This window comes from Ambystoma mexicanum, chromosome 10 (genome assembly GCF_040938575.1).
Source record: "Ambystoma mexicanum isolate Mex_15411 chromosome 10, UKY_AmexF1_1, whole genome shotgun sequence".
NCBI classification, from domain to species: Eukaryota; Metazoa; Chordata; class Amphibia; order Caudata; family Ambystomatidae; genus Ambystoma; species Ambystoma mexicanum.
Window position 1 is genome coordinate 1,700,258,143 of NC_090932.1, and position 23,618 is coordinate 1,700,281,760.

The 23,618-nt window shown below is 46.5% G+C and overlaps 1 protein-coding gene across 5 annotated transcripts in view; it reads left to right on the forward strand.

Moving 5' to 3' along the window:
* The window catches only part of GLT1D1 (glycosyltransferase 1 domain containing 1), a 924,582-nt gene that overhangs the window by 498,088 nt on the left and 402,876 nt on the right, over window positions 1–23,618 (forward strand). For all 5 annotated transcript variants that reach the window (XM_069620127.1, XM_069620130.1, XM_069620126.1 and 2 more), the window contains one exon: window positions 18,680–18,775. In XM_069620127.1, the coding sequence (XP_069476228.1) occupies window positions 18,680–18,775 (96 nt within the window). The remainder of the gene's footprint in view (window positions 1–18,679; window positions 18,776–23,618) is intronic.

Sequence of the window (23,618 nt, forward strand, 5' to 3'; positions counted from 1 at the left end):
ACGCGCGTCAGTTGGGGCAGGTATTCCTTAAATTCCTCCCCCAGCACTGTGGCAGCTCTGTGTGCGTCTGATGCTCTCCTAATCGGGGAGTGTGGTGTGTGTATTTGCCTCCCAGTCACAATCTCATGGGGGCTCAGATGGTGGTCCTTGCATGGTTGCGTTTTGAGTTGAAACAGTTCTAGGGGTAAGCAATATACCCAATTCTTTTTCAGCGTATTACACAATTTTGATAGTTTACTCTTTAGTAATCCGTTGATCTTTTCCACCACCGCATTCACCATCGGATGATAAATGGAACACAGTTTGTGTTTCACCCTGAAGAGTGACGTCACTTCCTTGAAAAGGTCATTCACAAAGTGTGTGCCGTTGTCTGATCTTATCACATCACATATTCCCCAACGAGAAAAGACCTCTCGCACCAGGAACTTCGCCGCACACCTCGCGTCTGGGTGGGGACATGGACCCACTTCCATCCACCTTGAAAAGGGACATACCACTACAGTTAAATACCTTGCTCTGTTACATCGCTCTCCCATGTCAGCGTAATCTATGTGTAGTTCTCTAAATGGTCCTACTGGTTGTGGAAGGGTGCCACGCAGTGTTCTCAATGTCTTTCCTGAATTGTATGTTTGGCATGTTGTGCATTCTACTACAAATTTTGACATATGTTCCTGTAAATTGGGGACAAACCAATGTTCCTGGATGTCTGCGGCAATATGTTGTTTTACTACGTGGGCTGGGAAGTGCAGCTGTTGGAATGCTACCTCTAGCAATTCTACTGGCATCACTACCTTTCCTGCTGTCTCCTGTCTCCAAATTAGATCTGTGGCTGATTGTTTGTACCCCCGTTTGCTCCACAACTCTTGCTCCTCCTGTGGTGCTCTCCTTTGTAGTTCTATTATCTGCGCTCTTGGTGTGTTACTGTACGCCTCTTCCAATGGCTCTGTAATGGCTGATTTTACAACTCACTCGACTGTTGGTGTTGTATTGAAATACGAGGCCTCCTTCACTGCTGCGTCGGCTGCCACGTTTCCCAATGAGACTGCATCTGTGTTGTTGGTATGGGCTTGGCATTTCACCACTGCCACTACCAATGGTTCTGCTAATGCATCTATCAGTTCAGTCAATAGTGCGGCGTGCTGTACTGGTGAGCCATCCGATCTCTTGAACCCCCTCCTACGCCAGCGGGATAGGCCTGAATGGACTGCGGTTGTTGCTTATGCTGAGTCTGAGTATATTGTTACTGTGCATCCTTTGGCTGTATGCAGTGCCTCAATCAATGCAGTTAGTTCTGCTGCTTGTGTGGAGTAATGGGACGGGAGGCGCTTCCGGCCCGTTTCAGGGTTTATCAATGCTGACCCATCTATGAAATATATCTCTCCTTCCTTCAGGGCTTTTTTGCTCGCTTTGGGAATGTCATCACCCTCCCCTTCATAGGTGGCCTAGTCGTGTTCTTGCATGTCCTCTCTGGTGCATGGTTCTGTAATAAATGTTGCTGGGTTTACTGTTTTGCACCTGACAACGTGTACGTTGGGGCTCGAAATTATTACCTCATATGCTGTTGCTCTTTGTGTGGTTAAAGTTGATTTTGACCTCTCAAGAATTGCAAATAAGGAGTGTTCTGCATATAGTGTTACCGAACATCTCATCACAATTGTGGCGTTTTTTCAATGGCGAAAGCGGCTGCAGTGAGGGACTGTTCGCACACGAAGTGTCCTTGCATCACTGCATCTAATGTTCCGCTTTAATAGGCCAATGGTTTGTGTCCTAATGATGTTTTCTGTGTGAGCACTCCTGTCATCAGTGTTCCATTGCAGTGTGAAAATAAGAAAAATTCCCTTTCATAATCTGGGTTCACGAGTACTGGTGCATCTGCAATGAGGTCTTTTAATCTAAAGTACTGTGCCATCATGTCATGTGTCCATTTTATTGGGGCCCTACTCTTCTGTGCTTCTTTCAATGCTTGTAGCAATGGGCGTGTGTATGCTGCGTAATCAAGGATCCATGCTCGGCAATAATTACATATACCGAGGAATTTTTGCATTTCTTTAACTGTTTTAGGTATGATCATGTTGTGTATAGCAGCTGCCCTGTCTGGGAGTATCCGTTTCCCATCTTTTGATATTAGCTGTCCGAGGTATACAACGTCAACCAGGCAGTATTGCAATTTTCCTTTGTCCACTTTATACCCCTTGGCAGCCAACACGTTTAATAGTGTTAGTCTTCTCTGCACTTTTCTTCTGTGGGGCTGCAGACGAGTAAATCGTCTACGTATTGTATAATGGTGCTCTCTACATCTATGTTTCCAATATCTTCACGCAGTACTCTGTTGAAAATGCTTGGGCTTTCGCAATACCCCTGTGGGAGTCTGCAATGTTCATACCTATTGTTTCCTAGTGTGAATGCTGTCGGGTACTGCGAGCCAGGGTCGAGTGGTATGGAGAAGAAGGCATTCTTCAAATCCACCACAGTAAAACATGTAGATTCTTTGGGTATGCTGCACAGTATTGATGCCGGGTTAGGCACTAATAGGAACTCTTTTTGGATGACGTCATTGAGTGGGCGGAGATCTTGGATCATCCTCCACGCCCCTCCCTTTGCTTTTTTGATCGGGAAGATAGCCGTGTTACAGGGGGGAGTTTGATGGCACTATAATACCTTGTTTTAGGAGTACATTTATTGTTTTCCTAATCCCTTCTTCTGCTTCTCTGGACATGGGGTATTGTTTCACTCGTGGCAGTATGGCACCTGGTTTTAGTTTTATCTTTATTGGTGTCACCTCATGGAGTAATCCTACATCGTGGGGGCCTGTAGTCCAAATTTCAGGCGCCACCTTGGCCATGTCTTCCTCAAATATTGTCGGCGGGGCATTAATACTAGCCATAAGTGGGTTGTGTACACATCTGTACGGAATCATGATGTCACATGGTATGCTTATTTCCATTCTTATCTCTCCATCATCTTCGTTATCAGTGAATAATTCCTCATCGGTTATGTCTCTTAGCATTATGTTGGGGTCTATGCATAACTGAGTTCTCTACTCACACCCATGCACGTCCAATCCTATGACCACAATGCGTTTGCTTGATACCTGAACTGCCTCGATGTCTATGGACATTATCGTACCTGGCACAACATCTGTGTGTGCAATTGGGCGGAATATAAAATCTGATGGTGTTCTCCATTCTTTTCTCGTTATCTCTGGTACCACTCGGGCTAATACCTTGATGCCATAAATAAACATGTCTATGTCAATGGGTATTCCTCGCACCACAACTTCATTCATCACTGTGCTGATCATCAACATTGCTCGTACTGGGCATACTGCTGGGGTGGAGCACACTATTCCCCGCTCAGTAAACGAAATGGTCATGTTCAATTTACTTAGCAAATCTCTGCCCAGTAAATTGATTGGCGCGTCTTCGTGGTACAGTAAGGGTGCACACACGGTTTTTCCCCCTACTGTTATAGCAAGATCTTTAGTGTAAGGAACTTTTAAAATAGCCCCAGAGAACCCCTGCGTTTCCAAATTCCTGCCTGAGAGCGGAAACCGCCCTTCCATAAGACATGATTTCTCTGCTCCCGAGTCTACCATGAAGATCAACTGCTTGTTTCCTATCTCTGCCCGCACTAGTGGTTCCTCTTCTGCACGTAGGGTGGTGGATAGGACTGGACACGCAAGTGTTCCCTGTGGGCTGTCCTAGTCTGCATACCTTTCTTGCCCTGGTACTGAAAAGACATTGTCTCCGACCACTGTCACGCTGCGGAAGGGCACAGGAGCGCCATTTGCAGCCGTTGCGAAACAGTTACTATTTGCATTGTTTACAGCGTTTTGTCTCGCCATGGGTTGCTGTGCGCTGTGATGCGGTTGTGGGGGTGGCTGTCTTTGCTGCATTTGGGGTTCGTTATAGCACTGGTCTTGTTGTCTTCCCCCTCCCATTGGTAACCCATAGGGGCTACCTGGGTGTGGGCATCCACATCCTTGTTCATTTTCCATGGGCTGCTGCCCTTGGAAATACCCTGAAGGCCGCATCCTGCAATCCCTCGAATAATGTCCCCATCTCCCACAGTTCCAGCAAGACCCTTGCGATCCTCCTCTCATCCCCTGCCCACCAAATCCTCTATTCCCCATACCCCCAAATCCTCCTCCCTGGCCACGGTACCCGCCTCTTCCTCTTGCTGGTCTTTCTTGCCACTGTGGTCCGCTGTATGAATCCTCTCCGTTCCACGGTCCTTGTTCTCCTGCTGTCCGCACGCTGCTATTGTCACTGGCCTACTTCCCGCTCCTTCATCCCCCTCGTTTTCTCTATCTGCGGCTACGCTGGCGTTTACGGCGGCGACCGTCACCAATTTGTTCTGCACCAGTTTTGCTTCGTCTGCCAGCCTTTTTTGTGCTATCTCTTTTTCCCTCTCTTTGATCCTCCTGCAGTGGTGTACAATTATACTCTGAATCTCAGGCCACCCCTTGGCTTCTATCCCAGTTATTTTATCCAAGGACTTCTGTACCTCCTTAGGGCGCCCCTTTTTGATGATAAAGTAAAACAAGGCGGTGGACTGGTTCCACGCCGTGCCAGTTTCGTTTCTCCACAAATCCTGCGCCCACAGTATGAATTGCGTAGGATCCTCGTTCTCCTCCATTGTACACTGCATCACTAAATGTAAATCTGGAATATCTGGAAACATGCGCCGCAATGCATCCCACACTTGTGCTCGAACGTTGTTGAACGCCGACCCATCGTGGCGGTCACAACTCATTGTTACTCCGGGGAATCTGGCATTTTCCCATACTGCATCTGCCTGATCGCCGACTGCCGATACTAACAAACTTTTTACGTCGCCTATGGCTAATGGCACCCCTGCTGTGTGTTTTTCGAACATGTGTATCCATTTCCCAGCTCCTCCCGATACGGGGGGGAGAACTTTCAAAAAGTTATTTTTATCCATTTGGGCCCATGGAATGTAGTGCGGCCTACCTGCCCCCTTGTGTATCAACGGCATCTGTAACTTATGTTTCTTTCCTGTTTTACTTACCGTACCTTACTTACCAACATATTCCCTGTTCGCTGTCTTAATCTACCCCGCAATCGTGGGGGTGATCGCGGGTCCATCATCGAAATGATGCGGCAGTGGGGACCCTTCGGCCGCCAATCCTTCATATTCGTCTAGATCACTCCACACCTCTTCTATCTCTGTTTCTTGTTCGTAATTCTCCTCCTGTCCTTCCCCTTGCTGACTTTCTGGAGTAGCTGGACATATAATCCTCACTGGTTTGTCATTCAGATGGAACAGGAACTCCCCTGATCTCCACTCCTTTTCTCGCCCTTGTGGTATGTGTGTCCCTTGGGATGTTATGGATCGTGCTGACTCTGGTGTTGTTGGTGCTAGTTCCCCTGTTGTGCTTGGTGGGGGTGAGAGATCTGTTACGGATAATGGAGGCACCTCCCCTCCCCCAGGCAGCATTTGTCCTCTGTCGCACAATGCTCTCAGCCGTGTTTTTTCCATCTGCGCATGTGCTAGCTGGCGGTCTAACTCTCTGGTTAAGTGTGCTAAATTCACGGGGGTGCACTTGTCGGGCCATACAAACCTCCTTTATCATAGGGCGGTGGTGCTGTAGCTACCGCTCCGTTTGAGGGTGTGGGGGTGAGACATGCCGGTACGTATAGAGGCTCGCTGTACCCTACTGCTGGTCTTGACATTAAGGGATATATTTTAGTTGTCACCTTCAGCTTGCCTCTTCCTGCGTTTTCGGGTTTTCACTCGTTCTTTCTTTACCTACCTCTGCTGTGGGTGTAACTTCCTCGAACATTCGCCACAGGTCCAGTAGGTCTCTTCTATTTTGTAACTGTTTCCCCTTATATCTTGCTAACAAGTGTGTGGACACTAAATCTAACACCCGTTTATCGAATGACCCACCTTCTGGCCAAATCGGCGTGTCACTATCTCCTTTTATCTCCGTCAACCATTGATCGTGGTACTTTTGTATCTTTTCACTGTATAGAGGAAGATGTTGACAAATATGGGCTAGTGGTGTTATTCCCCCCATGATGATGGTTCTCCTTGTGCCTGTGTGTATGGTTGAATCTGTCTCCCTCTAATCATCCCTCCACCCACTCGTCCTTCCTTCTAGATCAACAGTATATTACGGGTCTTTCAATTACTGATAGTTTCTACGTGCACATATATCTATCAACACATGTCAGTATGCAATGTCACTAATGTGATTATTGCCCTTCCAAATTCAACAGTTCACTTTTGCATGTATACACTTTTATCAACAAATCAATTGCAATACCTTGATATTCTTGAAAACAAATAGACGGAACATGAAAAACATATAACACATATCATGCACATGCACTACCTACACGCTTTTATTTCCCCTTTGTTCCCGTTAGCACTCTGTCCCCATTTCACCTATTCTCCTCATTCACTCCCCACCTCCTACACCTTCTTACTCATTCCCAAGAATTCTCACTTACATGGAAAAAGAATATTCTAAATAACTACTCCGAGTCTACTCCATACACGAGACTCCTACTATTTTCTCTTTATCTTCACTTATTTATTCTGCACTGGACGAGACAATGCTACGCGGCGCCTCCTTCTACCCCGTTCGGGCTAGGATACCTCTTCTCTTCTTCTCTTCACTTCTCACAAAACCTAATGGCCGTATAAAGGACAGATCAGAAAAGCCTCATCACTCACACAGGCCCTACTCTTCCCTATAATCCGTTACCACCGGTTCCCCTGTTCCCTCCTACTTCCCCCTTACCTTTCTTTGGTAACCTTTGCAACCGGCACTCCCGTGTTCAGCCAGGTGATCCGAGGGTCACCGTTTGCGGTCCGATCCCAGTCAGGCTCGCACCCCAACCAAGCCGTGGCCCGCCTCGGCGAGCAGCTTTTCAGTTGGGTATTCGTCAACCGGGAACCCTTGACCCTTCTTCATAGTGCGCGCAGGCTGTCCGGCCACGGAGGCGATGGTTTTGCTGGGGGGCGTACCGGATCTCGCCGCACGGCGCAGGCCTCGAGGCACCTCTCCGAATCACGTCGCAGGGGGTCACCAAATGTTTGTGCCCTCCCTGTCTCACACGTGCAAGAAAATAAGAGACACTCCCCGGACAGGGAATAAGGCAAAAGAGAGCAGGCTGCGAGAGTTCAAGGAAAAGTTTATCTAGATCTCTGAGAGCGCTCTGGCAAAGTTAATGTTAAATTACATTATATAGGCACAAAAAGGTGTCTAACATATGATACTATGATGGACCCGGATTGGTCAGCTGGGGTGGTGCTTTAGGTGTGGGCATCGTCTCGCCTTCCTGGTTGGTTGCTCGGTTGGCGGGAGGATGAACGTCAGACATCTGTATTCCGGATGGGTGAAGGTCAGGTCGTTGTGAGAGACGGTCACTATCTAAGCTAACATAACTCATTCTCTATAATGCATGGACTAAATATTAGTGATGCAAAAGACTCTCAGTAGTTTATAATGTCTTCTATAAAAGTAATTCAAGTGTCCTACAATCCAAATGTTATAGTTGATATAAAGTCATAGGTTAGGGGTCTTGACCACTATAATACAATACCCAGAGTGTATGTCCATACGTGCAAGAATCTCAGGTATGTGACATTTGTTAGTATTGGGCACAATATACTGCAGCAGAGGTCTAATGTTAGTTAGGGGTCTGCTGGGTGGGCACCACCGCACCGTCAATGGTCTGGCACATGAAAGGAATATCTTGCAGGGACATAGGGTCAGAATGGCAGTAAGTTTCCACTGGCGAGGGTAAGAGGGCAAGGATGCTTTTGTGGAGATGGATGAGCTATGTGCTTAGCTCATGTTGGTTCACATGCAGGACAGTGATCTTAGAGGAAGTAAGATGTGTTACATTTATTATTTGTTGCAAGCACCTCCGGCTTCAGCCTGAGAATGGAGCTGCAGAGTTTTCCAGTCGGAGTGGGAACGAGGGTGGGGGCCGTGTGCTCTGAGCCTGGCTGCTGCGGGGAAAGGGAGAGAAGCATTTCGTACTATCGCAGTGAGGCCTGGTCACCAAGATGGAGTCGAAAGGGGGTACGAAAATGGATGCCCTGTGTCCTGCTCAGTGGTCCCATCTACGCGAATGTAACCCAAAGTTAACATCGCATAAGGGCAAGGGGCGAACCCACTACTGGAGGCACTTGGTACGAGTCTTGTACTGAGAAGTGAAGGATGCGAGGGGCCTGCTGGCCCCTCAATCCCACACAAGACCTATGAACCTTTTTAGGTTTAGCAGGATATTACCGACGTTTCATCCCTATTTACTCATCCATAACATCTTGTCTTACTGATAAACTAAAAAATGCAGAACCACAAAAGATAAAATGGAAAGAAGGCAAATAGTGCTTTGATAAGTTCAAGCACATTCCTTGTATTGAACCCGTTTTGAAAGTGGCAGATTTCAACCGGGAATTCCTTCTACAGACCGATGCTTCAGACATCGGCTTGGCGGTGGTTCTTTCACAAGATCATGACAGCATTGAGCGCCCTATTCTTCACATCAGTATAAAATAGTTTCCTCGAAAGACAAACTATGCCAGTATTGATTTTGAGGCGCTGGCGATAAAGTGGGCAATAACCCATCTTAAGTACTATCTGAGGGGCGGCTGGTCACTGATTACGCTCCATTAACAGATGAGCTTCCGCAAAAGACGTAAATGCAAGAGTTAGATTTACAGCCCTATTGTTTTGCAGTGGAACGGAGAAAAGGAAGAGAACAGGGTAATGTGCGCTTCCTTTCCCGTTTTCCAATAGGTGCTAAGAGAACCAGCAGCATTAGGGGAAGGGTATTGTGAGGGGTCAGTAATGTGAGACTCAATACTATGTTCAGTTTTCTCAAGATCTGACATTTTTTTATAAACCAAAATGAACAATAAACCCTAACAAAACCTCCTATACCAGGGGGATTCCTTACCTATTCTAGCATCTAAGGCCAAACCTCAGAACATTCACAATACTAACCCTCACACTAAGCAACATAAACATTTAAAGGAACATAGAAATAACCTAAAGGAAAGGTTTTACCAATCAACCAAAGTCTTGAAATGTTCCAAAGAAATAAGCTTGCACACAAAGGTTCACACATAAAATTCCACTGGTAACAGTTCTTCTTTGCTTTGCTTGATGAAAAGACTCACCTTTCCAAGTTCCACAAAGAAAACCGCACCACAAATGGGATTCCTGGAAAGCCTCCTTCCAAGAAAGAATAAACAAAGTTGAAGACAAAAGTACCACTCCTGCTTAATAATTCTACTTGCAAATTCTGCAGTGTCTTTATATACAATTTTGTCAGGATGCTTCTGCTTGGGGTTTGCTCTCTCTCCAGCAACTCCCTCCTACTAATGAAACTATGTGAGCAGGCTCTCTTGCCCCACATTTGACTTTGGCTGCTGCTACATTCAACTGCTGCAGTTCTGACAATTGTATTGGCGACCACAGTTCAGCTGCTGCTACTGTAACCTGTAGGGTTAGTCAATTTCCACAAGACTTGTTCGACCTCTACATGTTGGCAAGGCGCTCTTCTCTCTTGTGTGCCAAGCAAGAGCAGCCTCTTTGCCTTTCTTTCTGTCTTACAGCTACCACAAAATATGTTCTTAGCTTTCAGACTTTTTCTTCTTCTTCTTCAAGATGTTGATTTGAACATGTACCCAGCTCCTTACCCAGCTTCAATGACGACATTTCTCCAGGGGTTATCCCAAAGTTGTAGTGCCACTTTTCTCAGCCTTGGATACCCTTTATCACCCAAATGACAAAGGACTCTCGTAACAACAGCTTCAACAACCCACTGCTTAGATGAGCTGGATATGCTCTAATAGGGTTTGATCTACTGGCTTGGGTAATACTTGTTCTCTGCTTCATCGTTCAGGGTGCTACAAGAAGTCAGTTTTCTAATAAAAAAAGGACACACAATTTCGTTTTACTTTGAAATGCCACTTCAAAAGATGCGCATTCCCACCTTTCGGTCAGCTACCAGCCTCCAAGGTTATCGGGAAACAGTGGGACTCATTACAAGGTTGCCGGTCTGGAAACAACAGTAGCGGTAAACCCGCCGCCACCGTTGTTTGTTTCCGGACCGGCAAACTACAAGTTATGCAGGCGGTGGCCTTACTCACTCCAGGTCTGACCTGGCGGGAGTAACGCCACCTGCATGCAGACGGGAAATGGAAACACTGCCACCATTAATTACAGTGCCGGTGTTTCCATGGAGTTCATGGGAATGGGGAATAAAAAATAACCAGATCACCAGGGTTGTAATGCCCCAGTGATTCTGGAAAGTCCGGAGCCGGTAATTCACTACGGGTCCGGCGGATGCCTGCCGGTTTTTCCAGCACGGCTAATGCTGGACTCGTAATGTGGCCTAATGTCTCATGTGCAACCTCTTCAGAAGTTAAAACTGTGCTTGCCAAATTTTGGGAAAGTCAATTAGATTACCAGTAACTTTGGGCGTGTTAACAGGAGCCACGCGAACACTCGGCATAGAGTTATATGATAATCTCATCACGTGTTACATTTCCCTTGTTAAAATGTCTTCCCATTTCTACGAACAACTTTAGCTCGCTTGAATATGTATGCGAGTGACCATAAAGCTGGCTACAGTTATTTATTGGTTGATTTGGAGTATGGAGCAATCCCTGCGACTGCGAGCTGCCTCTGCTTTCCTGCATGATTCTTCTACTGCTGCTGCTGCAGGCACTCTTGGGACCCACACCCCTCTGCTGCACGGGTGTCTCTGATCCGGCCTCATTTAGGCAGTGTTTTCCACTCTCCAGTTGTCCTCGGCTTGCTTCTGCGGTGGATGCACGACTTCCGCTCTGCATTCACAGCAATTAGGCGCACCTGGAGAGACTGCCTGTTTCTTCCAGTCTCTTCCAATGCTGCCACAGCCAAACAGGGTTTGTGAGCAAAGGGCCAACTCAGAGCATGCAGGTGAAATCTTCCCTTCCTCTGCTCCGCCGTCCCTTCTGTGGTTACACCTCCTTGTGAACTGCCAGCCAAGTGCTCTTCTGCTTCTGCTACTGCTGACCTTCCAGCTCCTGCTTCTTTTTTTCTGCTCTCCGCTCCTCTCCGCTTCCGCCTTTTATACCCCTCAGGTGGGTAAATGGGTTTTAGGTACAGAGGCTTGCCTGCCGGACCTCCTGCATGCCTCTTTAGCCCTCTTCTTCTTCACAGTACTTGAGGGATTCTGGGACATGCAGTCCATTGTAGAAAGTTTAATTTTTTTCTACATCTCTAAAAGGGTTAAGTAGAGACTTCCTCCCTTGATATTATAATTGGAGTAAAAATGTTCAACCTTTTTAGAGACCGATGGGGCAGAAAGTCACAGGTTCGCAGTTCCTGTTTGAATACGTTTGACACTGTGGAGGATATGGATTTTTAGGGGTGTAAAATATAGGTTAATTAGGTTCAACCCTAGATTGAAGTACTTCTAAGATTTTACCTTTTTACCCTTCGTAGGAGGCTGAGATGTATCAAAATGGCAATAGGCCAATTCCTCCTCTAAGTTTGGGTTAAAAAAAGAATTCTCCCAGGAAAAGTACTGTCTCACCCTTCGAAATATCCCCACCTCCCTGGACCCGGTCTCCACCCAGCTGATCTTCCCGCAGCACACCACCCCCTGGATTGGGATCAGGAAGCGTCTGCCCTCTTCTGGCCACTGGGAGGAGACTTTAGGCAGGGTTTTAGTGGGGGTGCGGGGAACAGCAGGATTCTCCTCAGTATGTGATGAATCTTGTGACTAGAAGACAACGGCCGCTAGCTGATCCTGACCCTGGAGGCGGCTTTATGAAGGAGGATCACATGGGAGGAGCCAGAAGGGCCTCTAGAAGCCAACAAGCATCGGCAGGGTCAGCCGCTCCCTTTACGCCAATTTGATTTTCCCTCCCATGTTGCACCTGTTGGTGGATGGTTGGCAGGGCATTGGCCCCAGTGGCAGGAAATACCTTCCAAGGCCTGGGCCCTGCAGTTGATTCAGTGGGGTTATTGTCTGCCTTTCCTAAAGGGGCCTCCAGACAGACCTCCACCTCCCCTGATCCAACCTGTTGTTGAAGGGTGCCGTGGAAGAGGTACATACCGATCAGAGTGGCATGGGTTGGTATTCCCGTTACTTTCCGGTGCCTAAGAAGCGAAGAGGTCTCTGTCCATCTTGGACCTCAGGGTCTTGAACAAGTTCCTGAGGAAGGACAAAATCATGATTATTTCGATGTGCCGATACACCAAACGCACAGGAAGTTACTATTGTTGCTCATTGGTGACAAGCACTGTCAGTTCAAAGTGCTTCCCTTTGGGTTGACCGCTGCGCCAAGATTTTTCTCCAAGCTGATGGCGGTAGTTGCGGCTCGCCACAGAGCACGCTCTCACATTGATATTGATATTTTAATTCTATCGCGCTCGTACACAAGTGTTTCAGAGCGCGACAAGGGAGGGGAACAGGGGAGAACAAAACAGCGATCCTACTGGGCTCAGTGACATTGAGAACGCGCAAGTGCATGGGGGAGGGGGGAGGGGAAAAGTGCATGGAAGGCGGGGGAAGTGGAAAGTGCGAAGCAGAGGAGAAACAGATAAATAATGAATAAATAATAAAGGTAACTAACAGTTTTAGTGCAGCTAGAAAATTGCAAGTGCTAGGTTTAAGGCAGCAGACAGGGTAGGTCTGATGAGTGCAGGAAGAAGGGGGGGGCTCTATGGGTACAGATACAGACCCCAGTGCAAGGGGGGGCCTGGAGGCAGTGCAGGAGGGTGGCAGGGTGAGCAGGTACCTGGGCCCGGAGGACAGAGGGAGGCCAGGTGCATGCTGCCAAGAGAGCAGATCAGCAGGGGAGAGGGGGAGCGAAGGCAGAAGAAAAGAGGAAGGTCTCGAGGTGCTTCTGGAACTAGAGATGGTTCTCAAGTTTTAGAGTGGCAGAGAGGCTGTTCCCAGCTCGTTTCTTTGAAAAACGACTGATCCTGATGGAGTTGGAGGTAGAGGAGCGAAGAGCTCAAGAGGGGAGGTATTTGCGGAGGGATAGCGGAAGGTATTTTGGACCCAGGCCCCAGAAAGCCTGTGGACAATGCACAGGGTTTTGAATTTAATCCTTGCATCCACTGGGAGCCAATGTAGAGATTTCAGAGCTGGAGAGATACGATCCCAGGGCTTGAGGCCAAGGTCTTGCAGTCCTGTTCTGGATAATGTGCAGAGGGCGGAGGGTAGAGGCACGTATATTTAGAAAGAGGCTGTTAGAATAGTCCAGCCTAGAGAGAACCAAAGCCTGGGAGACAGTGAGCTTCTGTGGGAAGGAGAGGAAAGGCAGAGTACCTCTGAGGAGGTGCAGTCGAAAATCTGACTTTTTAGGGACCTCAGAGATGTGGGCGGAGAAGGAAAGGGTGGAGTCAAAGATGACCCTGAGGTTCTTAGCCTCGCAGGTGGTGGTATGAGGAGGGCCAAGGGAGGCCGGCCAGAGAGTGAGGTGAAAGGATGGTGAAGGTGTGCCGATGAGGAGGGTCTCTGTCTTGCTGGCATTCAGACAAAGATCATTGGCGGCACACCAATCTTGAATGGCAGTTAGGCAATCAGAGATGAGAGAGGGAGAGGAGGTGGCAGAGGGCAGCCTGAAAATGAGCTGAGGGTCGTCAGCGTAGCACTGGAAATTTGAGCAGAAAGTGGCAATGCAGTGGGCGAGAGTTGCCAGGTATTGGTTGAAAAGACCGGGTGAGGGGTTAGACCCATGGGGAACACCACAGGTAGAGGGGAAGATGGATGAAAGGAAGGACCCAAGTTGGACCTGGGAGGGTCGATCAGAGAGGGAAGAGGTCAGCCAGGCCACAGCCTGATCAGTGATACCCAGGTTTTCAGAGACAGTTGAGCAGGATGGTATGGTTGACCGTGTCGAAGGCAGAAGAGAGATCGAGGAGGATGAGGACAGAGGGAATGTTAGAGTCAAGGTTGGAGAGCAGATCTTCACTGATGTTCAGGAGAGCAGTTTCCGTGCTTCTGGCAGCTCTGAAGCCAGACTGGTGGTCATGGAGACAGCCAACAGAATTGGAATGAAGGTTAAGCTGAGAGATGGCCAACTTTTCCAGGAGTTTGCCAAGAAAGGGAGTAATGGAAATTGGGTGATAGTTAGCTGGACAAGAAGGATCAGCTGTGGGTTTCCTGAGAAGAGGATGCACAAAGGAGAGCTTCAGAGGGGAGGTGAAGGATCCCGAGGCAAAGGAGCGGTTGCAAAAATCAGCAAGGGCCGGAGCGAGGGTGTCAATGTAGTCCTTGATGGTTTTAGAGGAACAGGGATGAGCCTGTTTTGACGAAGCTTTCATAAATCGGACTTGTCTAGCGACCTTGTCAGGGGAGAAAAGAGGAAAGGACGAGAAGGATGGTGGAGGGGTGGCTAAAGGAGGGTCCGCAAGCACAGATGGGGAGGGGAAGGGAGAGGAGGGGTGTGGGTGGAGAGGGTGGACAGGATGTCCTGGGTTTTTTAAATGAAGTGAAAGGCAAGGGCATTGCAAAGAGCCTGGGAGGCAACAGGAGGGGTAGAGACTGCAGCAGGGTTGGCCAGCTCCTTGCAGATTTTAAAGAGTTCGGCCGAGTTGTTAGATGCTGCAGAGACATGAGCTTGAATGTGGACTCTCTTCTTGGTGAGGACAGAGTCTGTATTGCCTTTGTAGCAGGCGACATGCCAGCTTGTCAGAGGATGAACAGGAAGTCCTCCATTTCCTCTCAGCCGCCCTACACTTACGTTTAAGCGTAGCTAGGTGAGTCATACCAGGAATTGCACTTGGCTTTGAACTTCAAACGGATCCTCATGACAGGGGCAAGAGCATCAAGCGTATCAGAAATTGAAGAGTAGAGCAGAGACAGGACTGTGTCAAGATGTGAGACAGCCAAAGGTGGAGGGGGGTAGGGGGGAGAAAGTGGTGGCAAAAGCCTCGACTGACACAAGCTTCATGGGCCAGATGTCCGCGAAGGTAGGTGGCAGTGTTGGGGTAGGCTTAGCTTGAGTGGGAAGTGTGCCAGGAAGTCCTAGAGGAGGTCTTCATTCTCTGGGGTACCTCAGCAATGGATCTGTTCACCACGGAGTCCAACAGGAAGTGCAAACAGTTTTACTTGAGGGAATTCCCAGCGAACGGTGCACTGGGGGATGTGTTTCTGGTGGATTTGACCTTCCCTCTCCACTTCGCCTTCCGTCCAATTCCCGTCATTCTTTGGGTTCTCAGGCGGGAGGTTGAAGAGATTTCGAGCATCCATGATCCGGATCGCCCCGGATTGGGCGAGGAGAACATGGTACTCTGATCTCCTAGAGCTGACCATCTGTCCACCTAACTGGTTGCCTCGGCAGCCGGACCTCCTGACCCAGTTGGAGGGTCCAGTGTGCCACCCGACCCGGAGTCCCTCAACCTACATCCGTGGCTCTTGAGAGGATGAGGTATGATGACTGGGACCTCACAGAGGAGGTACTTGAGGTGTTGCTGGCTGCATGCAGACCTTCTAATAGATCTCTGTATGCATGCAGGTGGAGAGGATTTGAGGCGTGGTGCAGGAAACGCAAGACTGACCCTATCTCTTGCCCCACCACCACAGTGATGGAGTTCCTTCAGTCACTGGCCTCTTCAGGCCTTCAGGCTGCCACGGGCAAGGGGTATTTGGAGGCGCTGTCTGTATTCAAGAGGTCCCCAGACCAAGGTTCCTGTTTCACCATTCCGGAAGGGCCTTTTCAACAAGTTTCCACCAACCCCTTTTTTTGTCCCATATTGGGATCTTAAACTGGTCTTGACCTATTTGATGGTGGCTCCGTTTGAGCCTATGCACTCATGTTCTTTGTGGCTGTTATCCCTTAAGACAGCCTTTTTGGTTGCTATCACATCTGCCAGGAGGGTTAGCGAACTGCAAGCCGCCTGCTGCAAACCTCCTTTTTCTAAAGTTCTTTCGTGAGACAGTATCTCTTAAAGTCGGACCAGGATTCCTTCCTAAGGTGGTTTCAGAATTCCATCTGTCCCAGTCTGTTGATTTACCTGTTTTGTTACCCTCCTCCACATCCCTCGAAGGAGGAAGAGCGGTTCAACCGCATTGATCCCAAGAGAGTGTTGAGCTTTTGTTACTCGCAGGTCTGAGTTTAGGAAATCAGACCAGTTGTTTGTGGCCTACTTTTTGTCTAGAAAAGGCCTTGCCATCACTAAACAAACCCTATCACGGTGTATTATTTTGTGCATATCGGGGTGTTACCAATCAGCAGGCAAAGAAATTCTAGCGGACATTAGGGCCCACTGGACCAGAGGGTCTCAGCCTCCACATCCCTTCAGAGAGGAGTCCCTAATAGGGATATATGCTGGGCAGCCACCTGGTCATGTTTACATACATTCACGTCGTGCCAAGAAGGCGGCCACCTGCTAAGGAGATACGCAATCGAAGCAGTGTTAAGCAGACTAGGGAAGCAGCGGAAGATCAACTGAGCCGTCATTGCTCTCAGAGGAAAGAAGGCAGACTGACAGCAGAAGCATTGTTGCAAAGCCTGACCTCCAGAGGGAGTCCGCATGAGGAACCAGTGAGTTGGCAGAGAGTGAATGGTGACTTGGAGCGCTGCGTACACAAGCTGCCACAAACCCGTAATTTTGAATACTAAACAAAGCTAAGCAGAACGTATTTAATGAATACCAAATAATGAAAGCAGACTATTCTAAGTAGCAAAGAAGAGAGTTCCTCATAAGGGACTCCAAGAGGGAAAAGTGTAGAACCAGTACTATCTACAGCCAAAAGGCTGTCGAAAGACGTTGGGCAAACTACCAATGGGGGAAATCTCTAACCAACATTATCACAGCCAGGTTACAGACAGCCCACATCAAGACAACGTCTAGGACAAGCTTATAACTAGCTTTACCTGGGGTGTTGCTAGGTTTGTATAAGATCCGGGGCTAGGCTAATGTTGGGACTCTGGGCTAGCTAGCCTTTTGGCTGTAGCCCCTGAGCTTCCATCCTGTCTACAAACAAAAGACCCGGGGCTATAGCCACTTTAGCCCCAACCCTCCGTGCAGCGACGCCTCTGAGCCTTACCAGTAGCCAAGAAGTTGAGACAAATGCTTAATAAAGCAACCAATGTATAGGTTCCCTTTAGAGAGATATCGTTCTGGGAAAGCTTATATCTCACATTAACAACAGCCATGAAATTGTGAAACCACACTAAAAGACTGAGTGGAGAACACTGGAATCAAGTTTGAAGTTAGTGGTAGGAGTTTTCATCCGATCAGGCAAGTAAACCAGTAAAGGGCTTGCAGTGGTTAGTCCTGGCAGGTAAGTGGACCAGGAAAGATGATGGTTTGATATCTTTGTAGCAGAAATATTTTTGGAAATAAGTTTTGTTGAATCAAAAGAACTTATGGGATTTATCAATTGTTGACAAGCAGTAGCTTCACTGAGACAATTTGTTGTTGCTATTCTGACAAGAAGTATTGATGTGCTGTCTTGATAAAAAGTTATTTTGAAGAAAGTGTTCTATTATCATAGAACAATTGCATTTGGTTTTGGAACCTGTGTTTTGGAGAGAAAGTCAATTGCCCTTGCAAGAGGGGTGTTGTGGAAGACATTGAGTTGTTTGAATTGTCAACCATTTGTGGTGAAAAGGACCTTTGTTGTTTCTCCAAGGAAGACTCTGTGATTGAAAGACTCTTGTATTTCTTTGAACAGAACTTTGTTGAAACATAACTGTAATCTCAGTATTCCTGAAATTATTTGGCGCGGAAGGCAATACAACCGTGGTCGCAAGGAGTACTACCAAGAACATTTCAGTTTGAATTACAAGACAGTTTTGTTGAACTAAACTTTAGCCAGATGTCTTCCTTGTATGATTTTATTGTATGTATTAGTGTGAGGTCCAGAGATATTTTGAACAGTAAGTCAAGTTTCTTGAGCTTTAGTTATCTAGGCAGGGACCACTCTTTTGGGTTAGGGAAAGTTAGGCATTCATTAAATCCTCTTTCTGCTTTGAATAAATGTAAACTTTGAGAAAACCTTACCTTTGTGTCTGGCTCGCATGTCTGACCACTCGCAATATACTGCTATGCAACATGCTCATGCCCCGCCCCTTTCCGCGGGACATCCCAACAGAATGGAGGAAAGGGGAATTCAAACTAATAGTACAGTTGTCACTGCGATTAGTAGCGTTTTCAATTGTAACAGTGCTTTTTGTTTTGTCCAATGCTCTGTAGCAATCCCCGGGCCCTTGCAAAAATATCTTTATTTTTAAAAACATTAACTAAGTTATTGAACGTGAATGGATATTTTAAAATTCATTATGTTGAGAGAGATTGAATGAAGGGAATGGTGCCCCATTGTTGTACTTTTTGCAAGAGTAATATGATGTTTCAAATGTTTTATTTCCATAATATGCTCTTGACCTTTAGATTGACCTATTCCTGATGAATTCATGTTTTAGCATTGAAGCTTATTTGCCTGTTTTGATATCTTTGGTGGTATTATTTCTGAGACCCATTTTTGATGCACATAAGGATTGTGTCTAAGATTTGGCCTTTTCTGGATGGCGTGTGCTATCGAAATGCCTTCATACGTATTTTTTGTTGTGTTGTGTGTGCACCGCCTCCTTCCAGCCCACTAGTAGAATATAGTGCATATGATGTACAAGCATCGCATCAGGGCTACTGATGTCTTAACATCCCACCGTTGTCTTTCAGGGATTCAGCAGGAACTGAACAAGGTGAAGCTCTTCGTTTTGGTGTGTGGTCTGCGACGAGTGAAGGACCCTCTCTATTTGGTGGATGCATTTTCAGGTGTGTACCCTGATTACCTTTCTGATGAGTTTGGCTTGTGATGCTTTCGGATTTTTACCTCATATTTTGGCTGCTCCATATAGAGCACTTCATGGCAGCATATGGGTGGTAGAATTGGACTGCAAATTAATATTTGCACTATAGCATTAACACATCATGACAAGTACACACCATAGCAGCATTTGTGAACTCCACCTTCTTTTCCTGCCCTTTGGCATCAGCTCAGAGCATGACCACCCGTCCCCTTGAATAAGTACTTTAAGATGTTGTTACTGCGCAACATCTTTACATCTGTTTACAATATTGATGTGAAACCAAGGCATGTTCCCTGCCAATGCTTTTCCTACCTACCAGACATGTTACATTCTATACTCTGATATAGTTGTGTTTTTTCTACTTAGAAATTGGTAATTGTGCCCATACTGGTTCCTGCATTTTCATTTAGTCGTTCATGGTTAGAATAACATTGACGTGATCAGTGAGTCAATGCAACACCATAAGCATAGTGCAGTATATAGCAATATAGAGGGGATATTCAATACACCAAGTGTGATTTGTTTAAAAACCAATTGTTTATTTTCATGATGCCATATTTTCAATGCTCAAATCACCAATGGGTACCCTCATTGCACCTTTTGCTTAGTTCCAGTAAGACGCACCTTGGTCATGTTTTATAATCCTGCTATGGTTATTTACAGGTTCATCCATTGCAAGAGAATCATAATCCTTGCTCGGGATTGTTCCTGTAATACTCCATAAATCTGGCCCTTTTCATGACCAATTTTATAAATTTTTTACTGTCCCAAGGAATAGTCCCAGCCGAGCTTAAATCCCCACAGTTACTCCCCTTCTAAAAAGAAATCCAATCTCGACCCAAGTGACCTTCAAATCTACTGGCCGTTAGCGGGCCTCTCTCTTGGCCAGGAAAGATCTTGGAGAAAGTTGTGACCAATGAACTCCAAGATCATGTGGAGAAACGCTCTCATGGATGCTTTGCTGTCTGGCTTCCCCTCCAAGCATGGCATGGAATCGACACTGGTGGCAGTGTGCGATGGTCTCCTGGATTGAGCCGATAAGGGTGAACTTTCCTCCCTCTTGTTGATGCTAGACCTTTCCGCAGCGTTCGATACGGTAGACCATAGTATCCTACTTCTCTCATTTAAAGACAACAGCGTAGTCTCGGACAGGGCTCTGCCGTGGTTCAAGTCCTTCCTATCCATTCGATCCCAACAAGCTAAATGCAATGGTTTTTTTTCTCATAGTCTGACACTCAAGGCTCGTCACTTTCACCTCTCCTTTTAAACTTGTATATAAAAACCACTGTGAAGCATCTTCTGGGCATTTTACTTAAGTGTCCACTCGTACGCTGATACATTTTTCTGAAGGTTAGCAACAGTGAGTAATCGTTCCAAAGAATTGATCATTGTTTGAACGCAGTAAATCTCTGGATGACCCGCAACCAATTGCAACTTAATGCCAACAAAAAAGGAAGTTGCACTGTTTGGCCCTAAACACCTGCTAACAGACCCCGTCAAAGTCTCCCCCTCCTCCCTCCCTGCCCCCATGCTTTATTGCCTCAAGCCTTGCCTGTGCACTCTAAATAAAAAGAAATGTGGCTGCATCTGGCAAGCAAACCTTGGAAGTGAAAAACAGGTCTGGACCAAGGTGCAGTCTGTGTTCTTCTCTAGGACTCCTGCATCTTGCCCTCTCTTTCGTTCCGCAAGAAGACCATGCTATGGTAGTGGGAGCACTGGTTAACTCCTGTGTAGATTATGGGAATAGTTTATTGGTAGGCTGTCCAGAGAAACAACGGTCAAGTCTTCAGAGAGCCCAGAATGCAGCCGTTCTGTTAATTTTTAAAGTTCCAATATATTCATCTATATCAGGACTACGCAAATCACTACAGTTACTCCCTGTGAAAGAGAGAATAACATTTAAGGTCTTGTGCCTGGTCTTCAGGTGTCTCCAAAATGTGCTCCTTCGTATCTGTTAGGACAGGTTTTCAAAACTCCAACTAGGAACTTCATAAAACCATGCAAGTAGGCAATACAGAATCTCCAAGTCTTGGTATAAGGCTGTACCACCTGAAAGCATGTGGTAGCATGGACAGAGCAACGGGAGAAGTTCCCTATAGTTGGGGAACTCCCGTCCCCTGCACACTATCACTAGCTTATCAATAAGGCAAACGGTAATGTATACTTATGTATCCGATTTGTATCGCATTGATTACATGTGGAAACCACTTCGTTTGCATATAACAGGCATGTATTACACAATTCTTTTAACATAAAAATGTGTTTAATTCATTAGTAGATGGTAACCCAGCGTGTTTCAAGATAAATTCTCTTCATCGGGGGTCTTCAAACAATGATTGATCTGAGAAATGATCAATTCAGGAAATTAATGTCTTCCAAGAATCATAAGTTTACCCACATAAGTCACACTACCACAAAAATGGTCCCATTTGAGGATCAACTTCTTAATGGGTAAAACAAAAGGTTCCTGACAAAGTTCCATAAGTGCCCAATGTCCTGCATCGCTATTGGAAATTAAGGCAAACAAGCTACTATAGGTTAACGGTGAATGTGAGATTGGTGGTCACAAGTATCGCCCAGATTTTGTTAATCAATTCGCCCAAATGTATGTCTGTCCCTCCGTCCACAGTAAGGTGTCAAAAACTGACTGTTATGTACCTTTCCAGACGTCAGTCATAAGGGGTGTGGTGGCACATCAAGTACTGTATAGAATTCCAGTGACATCAGTCTTCAAATTCCATGAGAAAACCCTATAGTTGCATAAAAGTAAAATATTACTCTCAATGGAGCCCAATGAGTGTCTAGCAAATGCAATCGTAATCTCGGGGTGTGAGTTGTACCACCCCCGGAAATTCCATGGGATAGACGTTTTATGATGGTAAGGAGTCGTCTTCTCTCTGTGTAAGAGAGAGAGTGTAATCTGTCTATGAAACCATTTATAGTTGTGGCATAGTATCTCCGGGCTAAAGGGCATCAATAGCATCGCATAAGAATGCTTACCCTAATGTCAGCTCTGTGAGTGTAAAATTCAAGCCGCGATCTCCTTGTAGTCATCACCGGCCAAAAAGGTTCATCTGCAACAACAGAGAATGTTTGGCAAATGAAAATGTATCCCCAGGAATGTACTGCTAGTCAGAGTGAACTAAGTGAAGGAGCAGTCCTCCCAACCAAAGAGCTTACCCTTAAGGACAGATTTTTACTCCGTCAAACTTTGAGGTGTCTTCACAGCGTCCACGGAGGGGATCGCTGTTACAGTGACCGCTGTGTATAACTGTGTCATTGCGGAACGTGAGGGTGTCAAGCCTCAATAGCGGCCGTGACATCATGAATGTAAACAAACCCGCATTATGGTGCGGTTATAGAAAATGGTTTAAAAAGTCCAAATCATTCTCGATATTTGAGTGAACATAACATGGTCCAAATAGAGGGCACCATCGACTTTCCTAGTAAAAAGGGAATGTTGCAAGATGTATCTAAGGTAAGAAAGCATGAAAAAGGAATGGACAGACCAACTACAGCCAAGTGTGTAAATCCCAAGTCAAACATGTAGTTAAACACACCAAACCTCCACCACAGGCCCTGATTACTACATCTGTGACCTCCTCTATTGCACCAAAGCTCCTGAAACGTTGTTGAAGTCCCTACAGGGTAAAATATTGGTTGATCCAGCCAGACATTTTTTCCCCCCTTTTCCCCCTTCCTGAAGTTCAAAGAACAAGCACATGGACAAAAGAAAGATTTGAAAAGACTATGGACAGGGTATCTGATTGTGTAACCTTTCATGGAGAAATACCCCATTAAGCAGAAAACCCTGCTCCAGACGCCACACCCTCCACCACATGATGTCTCTGAAGACACTGGTAACATCTTTCAAGATGTCAGACTATCAGGGTGATTTATATTTATCCAAGACCAGCGGGATGAAGATTAACAACTTTGGCAAGGGGACGCTGATCAAGGGAATTGGTCAGCAACTCCCAGCCGTGATACCCTGGATGAGCCTGATGTTTCTGACGATGTTGATGATCCTCTAGAGCAGCCCAGAGACTCGTCTCCCATGGACAATCAACTCCTTTTTAATAATCTGCTTGAAAGAGCAGCAGAGCCCTTTCAAATCCAGACTCGGGGAAACTGTTTCTGATCCTGACTTTGTAGAGAACATCTTAAAGGAGGAAAAAGGCTGTTGGCAAGTCTACCCCCCTCTTGAATTCTACCAAAAAGAGAATTGTGCCTTCCCTTCTCACACCAGCCCTCACACGGGCTGGAAACCTAAGAGTGAAGAAAATGTTCAAGCCGGCATCAAGTGACCTGCTATATATTCAGGGTCATGTACCACCTGATTCTCTCGTAGTCACTAAAACTAGGAAGGCGTGCTGGAGTGCCACTATCAAATACTGAGGCACCTCCGGACAAAGAATGTAAAAAGCTGTACTCTTTAGGCCAGAAGGTCACTGCTTCAGCCATCTACTCGTCACGCATTGCCAATAATTCTATGCTGTAGGCAAGCTACAGTGATGTCCAGTGGGGGTTGCTCCATAACTTGACTGACGTGCCCGAGCCACCAATTCACAACTACTAAACATCATCAAAGAGGTTACCCATAATATTGTAAAGAATACTCTGGCCTCTGCAGAGTCCTTGCACAGGGAATCATATTAAAGAGGCACTCTTGGTGCGAATTCTGGGTTCAAACCAGAAATTCAGGCCACCGTACTAAACAGGCCTATTGAAGAATTAGTTTTGTTTGGCAAAGCTGTGGATGAGGATTTAAAGAATGTAAAGAAGGAACACGACAAGCCGATGTTTCA